General features: G+C 43.4%; 1 protein-coding gene across 1 annotated transcript; it reads left to right on the top strand.

Moving 5' to 3' along the window:
* The first annotated feature begins 391 nt into the window (after positions 1 to 391).
* Positions 392 to 5,341, top strand: amigo3 (adhesion molecule with Ig-like domain 3). The gene is made up of 2 exons (XM_034165710.1): positions 392 to 1,279; positions 1,396 to 5,341. The coding sequence occupies exon 2, from the start codon at positions 2,192 to 2,194 to the stop codon at positions 3,881 to 3,883; it is 1,692 nt and encodes a 563-aa protein (XP_034021601.1). The 5' UTR covers positions 392 to 1,279; positions 1,396 to 2,191; the 3' UTR covers positions 3,884 to 5,341.
* The last annotated feature ends 649 nt before the right edge of the window (positions 5,342 to 5,990 follow it).

Below are 5,990 nucleotides of genomic sequence, written 5' to 3'. Positions count from 1 at the left end.
ATTTTATCTATGTTTAAAAATTGCTGCTGTTGAGAAATAATACACAAACTCTCAGGGTTTTGCTGTTTTAGTTTTTTCTGATTGGTCCACATTTACATCATTGATATCCTATTGAAATCTATCACTAACTAGTGATCAGGGTCACAAAAGGATTTGAAGACGAGAGGACGAATGTTCTCTGTTCATTCTGTACAAATGTGCATTACTCCAAAGCCAATCAAATTTCTCCTACAATCATCCTTCAAAGTGCCTCCAGTAAGCCATGAGCTATTTTGGAGAGAAAGAAGCAAAACACGTGAGAGAAGAGGGAGAAAGATGTGACGATGGAGCACTGAGACAGATAGACAGAGAAGCAGGAACGGCTCAGTGAGCAGAGAACAGGCGGGTCTGAGATGGGTGGGGGATGCTGACAGAAAGTGGGAGGAGGACTAAGCCAGAGTGGAGGAGAGAAACAGAGAGGAGGAGCTGGGAAAGCACCAGAAGCAGCAGACACGGCTAAACTCAATTCAGAGCAAGCAACAAGCAAACAGGAGTCAACACAGGGGATACGGCACGCTCGCATCCGACGACAACCTGGAGACAGACAGAAGGGGGGACGGAGTCTGGAAATTCTGCATTCACTCGCGTGGACTAATGAGAACCTTTATTTTTTCCTGTGCAGTAGAGAGTTGATGTGTTGAGCTTCAGATGAGGAAGTGGGACGATAAAGAAGAGATAAGAGAAACAAGGATGAGAAAGAGCTCAACAAGAGAAGCAGGGAAGGGGCCCTAAAAGGGGAATGCCTCAATACGAACAGGAGAAAAAAAGAACGAAAAGACCAAAGGCAGAGAGCAGCGTGAGCTGAAAACATGTTTACAGCCTCTGAAGTGTGAAAGCCAGAAAAAGTTGCGACAGCACTGCAGATGAAGCGGACAGAATACTGACTTCTTTGACAATCTGATTGGTGACTTGGGAGGTCTGTGGGCGGCAGACAGCTGGGGCTCTGATTCACAAAACCCGACTCGGCACGGAAACAAGACATGCTACAACTAAGATGAGACTTCTCCGTCGTAACAGAAGCTAAGACGGAGGAGAGAGTGTGTCCATCCGGACGTGAAGACATGCTTTTTGCAGAAAGGATATACAGCTGTGCCACCTGGAGCTTTTGTTTTCCCTGCAAACAAAGACTCGGAGAGCAGGACACTTCTAGTTCCAACAAAATAACAGTTATAAAGTGAGCTCATACATGCAGGAAGTGACCACCAACAAAGCAGTTAGTAAGAACAGTGGCTACAAAGAGGTGAGATGTTAAACCGCTTCCCTGAGCCGCTATCATATTTTCGCTGGAATAAAATTAATGACCTGATGACGAAAAAGACTCTTACGATGTCACAATGTTTCTCTTCTTTTCCACAGACTAAGGGAAAGATGTAACTAGTCGATGACATGGATGAGAGTGAAAGCAGCTGAATTTGGACTTTGTTTCCCATGTTTTCTATCCATCACCAGCCAGCTCACTTCACCTTGTAATGTATTTGCAAAGTGTTTTTCTTTTTTTAACTTTATCGCTCTCGGTGGGGAAAAAGCAGAGGAAGTGAACCACTGAGTTTTGGCCGCGTTACATCCTATCACACTTATTCTCAGCCTGCTACACAAAATTTGCAGAGCAGAAGAAATCTGTTGACAGAGCCACGCCTGGGCCTGTATCCTCAGAATCCTTTTTATCCTCCTGTCTCCAACCACCCTGCAAATGGCTGGTATGTTGGCAGGTGGACACACATGTAGCAGCCTGAATCGACGTTACGTGAGTCAGACAAACTAAATAACCATGCCAGAGCACAAGCAAGAGCTGGGAACAGACGTGCATTATGTTGACATTTTGTTTGTGGCCCGTGGCTTAAGTGGAGCAAAGTAAATAAGGGTTTTTTTTTTTTAATGAAAAGATATTTTAAGACAGGGTTATAAACCTTGTGGTAGGAGGTATAAACATTAGCAGAAAAGAACGGACCCACTTACCCGCCTACAAACCAAAGATGATGAAGGATATATGGATACGAGTCAGCTTGTCAAGAGGGATGTAGAAGAAAGAAATTCAAATCAAGCATGTATACTGGCTGGTCTTGGGGGGAAAGTATCAGAGAATTAAGCTGGGCCATAAAAAGAAAACTATAAAAAGATTGGTAGCTGTTGTACCCAGTGTGCCGGTGACACCATGTTACATTTTGGTGGTAGCAGTGGTGGTGCCACATGCTTCCTGCAGGGTGTGGCATTGCCAACAGCTGTAGCAGCATCACCGCTGTGGTGGTCTGTTTTTGTGCTGTTACTCTGTCTACACCTCCCGCAGATGAGCTCTGCCCAGGCTGGCATTGGAGTACCTGGGCAGAGCTCATCTGAGACAAACAGATGCCTCTGTGCCTCAGACATCCTCAGCTGCACTGCTCTGGGTCTGGAACAGGTCCCCAGAGGTATGCCCATCTCTGCTGTCACTTTGGATCTGAGCCACAATCATATTGTGCAGTTGGAGGGGGGTGACTTTGGAGGACTTTTCCGACTGGAGACATTACGGCTAGCACACAACCAGTTAACTATAATTCAACCAGGAGCATTTCAAAATACTTCTGGAACATTGCTCCGACACCTGGACCTGTCATCCAATCAGCTTCATGTGCTGGAACAGCACTATTTCCTAGAACTGTCTGGACTGGAAGAGCTGCTGCTGTTTGACAACCACATTTTCCGCGTTGAGACTGGAGCACTGGCTGGACTGGCCAGTCTCCGCAAGGCCTACCTCAGCCATAACAGACTCACAGATTTCCCCTTCTTTTCTATCCAAAAGCACAACAACCCTTACCTTATACTGCTGGACTTGTCCTCTAATCGTTTTCCAAAATTACCCCTGGAGGAGATATCAAACCTCCCTCTTTCAGTCCAGAGTGGACTCTACCTCCATAACAACTCCCTGAAGTGTGAGTGCTCAATGTACGGCCTGTTCCTTCACTGGGAACAGAGAGGCTACACCTCAGTGAGGGACTTCAAGCAAGAGCATATCTGTCTTGTCTATGGGATACAAAAAGCTACAGTGCGCTTCATTCAACACAACCGCTACTTTGAAAAATGCAACAAAACTGTCATGAGTCAGCAGCTGAGCTTGCTACAAGACCAGGAGAGTAGTGTGTTAGTGAATGAAGGAAGCACAGTGGTGCTGGATTGTGTGACGAGTCTCACCGGACGCCATGTGACATTTATTTGGGTGTCCCCTAATCACGAGTACGTGGCACCGCCAGGAAATAAAGGATCATTAAAGATGTACACCAATGGCAGTTTGGAAATCTTGGAAGCACATACTGAGGATTCTGGAATATACTGGTGCATGGCCCTGGACCAGCAGCAACACCGCAATGCGACACATGAGGTCAATGTGACAGTGGTAGCACCCCATGACCCTGAGCCTCATGAGCCCTTCAACACTGGGTTCACCACCCTGCTGGGCTGTGTGGTGAGTCTAGTGCTAGTTCTCATGTACCTCTATCTGACACCATGCCGCTGCCCACACTGTTGTAAAGGTTCAACCCTTTCAACAGCAACCACAAGTACTGGAAATGAAGCTGCAGCAGCAAGTGCACAATCCCGCATGCTTACCTCAAACCTGCCAGCAACTTATGACAGCCCAAATCTCAAGGTCAGTAGCAACAAGCATGTGGTGTTTCTGGAGCCTGTCAGAGAGCAGCAGAATGGCAGACTGAGGGCAGGGCCAGGAACTGAAAAAGTGGAAGGACATTTGGGGCCAGGTTTACTGCTAGGAGCAGAACATCAACCAAAACTCCAAAACCAAACGCAGCAGAAGGCAGAAGAGACAGAATCTATTATGTCGGTTTTCTCAGACACACCTATTATGTTGCCATAGCAAATGGACAGAGAGAGAGAGAGAGAGACTGACTGACTGTTCTCACCTCTTCTTGGATACCTCCTCACCAATTACTACTCCACCCAATACTAGACCTGAGCAAAACAGTAATACAAGACCTCCCTGACTAAAACCTTGATAACATTCCTTTATACAAGACAGATTTATTTTCTGCAAACAGTTCTAATCCAATTTGAGTAGTATGACAACTGTTCAACAAAACCTCCCAGTGAAAATTTAGTTTGCAATGTCTCCTCCTCCCAGGTCCTCTTTACTCGTCTCTGTAGCAATGCCCACATTCACGACAAGCCCCTGCACCAAGTGGACAAGTGGAAGCCTCTAAATAATATGTCAGTGATTATCAATGTTTGTCTAACACCTAAATGCAAACAAAGCCAGAAAAGTGTCACAACCGTCGTAGAGAAGCTTGAATCTTCGACTGGACTGGGTTGCTTGACGTGAGTTGACTCACGTCAAGCAACCCAGTCCAGTTGAAGATTCAAGCTCCTCTACTATGGAAACCACCTGGACAACTGAGAGCCTACACAGAAACATTGTCACAACCGTCTTTTTTCCAGTGGTGAGCTTGTGTGGCATTTAAGAGTAAATGTTCAGCAGTGTTTAATCCTACCCGAATGCACCGTGCTGACTTTTGATGCAAAACAACTACAGACACAGTTTGTTCTGCTCTGGCATACAAGCAAATCCTCAAGATGTTATGATTAAATTGTACATGAATTTGGTCAAAAAACTGATTGTGAAGAAAAAAAAAAAAAAAAAAAACGACACTACTGTGATCATTCCCATACATGGTAGGGAGTGTACATATGGTTAAGGCATATTTAAAAAAAAAAAAAAGGGCTGGAAAGGATGTTAAAGTACACAAATGGTGGAGACTAAACACTGTAAGATTTAAAAAAAATACTCCGGGAAGATCTACTGTATGGAAATTGGTAGCTGTACTGTAAAAAAGGGTGAAAGACAATGTGACAGTCAAGCAGAAGGAACACATGTAGAAAGAATGACAAGGATGCAGAGATGAAGGTGTCTTCCTGAGACTAACACAAGCATGGACTGCGACTGAAAGAAAGTGCACAAGGCTGTCCCTTTAAGCACGGCTTGCACCTTTAATAAACATTTGCTACTGATGCCTTCTTGTCTCACAAAGAGACATAGAAAAAAGTAAGAACAGATTTTTGTAGAACTTTTTATTTTTTATTATTTTTTTTTTCAGAGGCCGTGCATTTAGCACCAAGCAAATCTGCATAGTGTAGCTCTGTCACAATGTGAGAAGTTTTAGATTAGACAAGCTAGAGAAGAAGAGTTCTTAGAAAGTAAAAATAGAAACAGCTATACAAAAAGATGGGCTTTTTTTTCATTTTGTTACTGAAATACCATCCCACCTTTCCCCAACTGTCAATGTTGAATACTGTCACCGTCAGTCAGGATTTGTGCATATTTACAAATAAAATCCTCCATTTTATGCTAAAGAAGGAGAACAATTGTTTGGTGAATTCATTCATTCATTTAGGGAAAACAGAGGTTTGTATCAATTGTATTTGTTTCCACATCACTGATTTTTAGGGACAAAAATGTGAAGATGAATCAGTGACAAAAGAAAACTCTTGCCTTTGTGGGTGAATACAGTGACGGATTGACAGGAAAAATCGGGTCAGCCTTGTTTGTTTTCTTACTTGTCTTCAATGTATTCATTGTATTCTCCACGTCCTCACACTGCATTTCTCTGCTATCCTTCTTGTCTCTTATCCTCTCTTTATCTGTGTATTAATAAATCTCTGTCGATGAGAAAATTTGTGGTGATACATGACAATGTAAAGAGAGGACTGCGTGCACGAGTAGAAATAAAATGGAATAATACTTACGATAGTTTTCCCTACATGAAAATATGTCTTTCTGAGTTATTACAAGTTTAAGGAAATAAAAAAACTGATTTCTTAAAGACAGATATATATCTACAACCCCTGGCAAAAATTATGGAATACCGGCCTCGGAGGATGTTCATTCAGTTGTTTAATTTTGTAGAAAAAAAGCAGATCACAGACATGACACAAAACTAAAGTCATTGCACATGGCAACTTTCTGGATT

This window comes from Thalassophryne amazonica, unplaced genomic scaffold, assembly GCF_902500255.1.
Source record: "Thalassophryne amazonica unplaced genomic scaffold, fThaAma1.1, whole genome shotgun sequence".
Classification (NCBI taxonomy): Eukaryota; Metazoa; Chordata; class Actinopteri; order Batrachoidiformes; family Batrachoididae; genus Thalassophryne; species Thalassophryne amazonica.
This window is presented reverse-complemented; position numbering and strand designations above follow the sequence as displayed.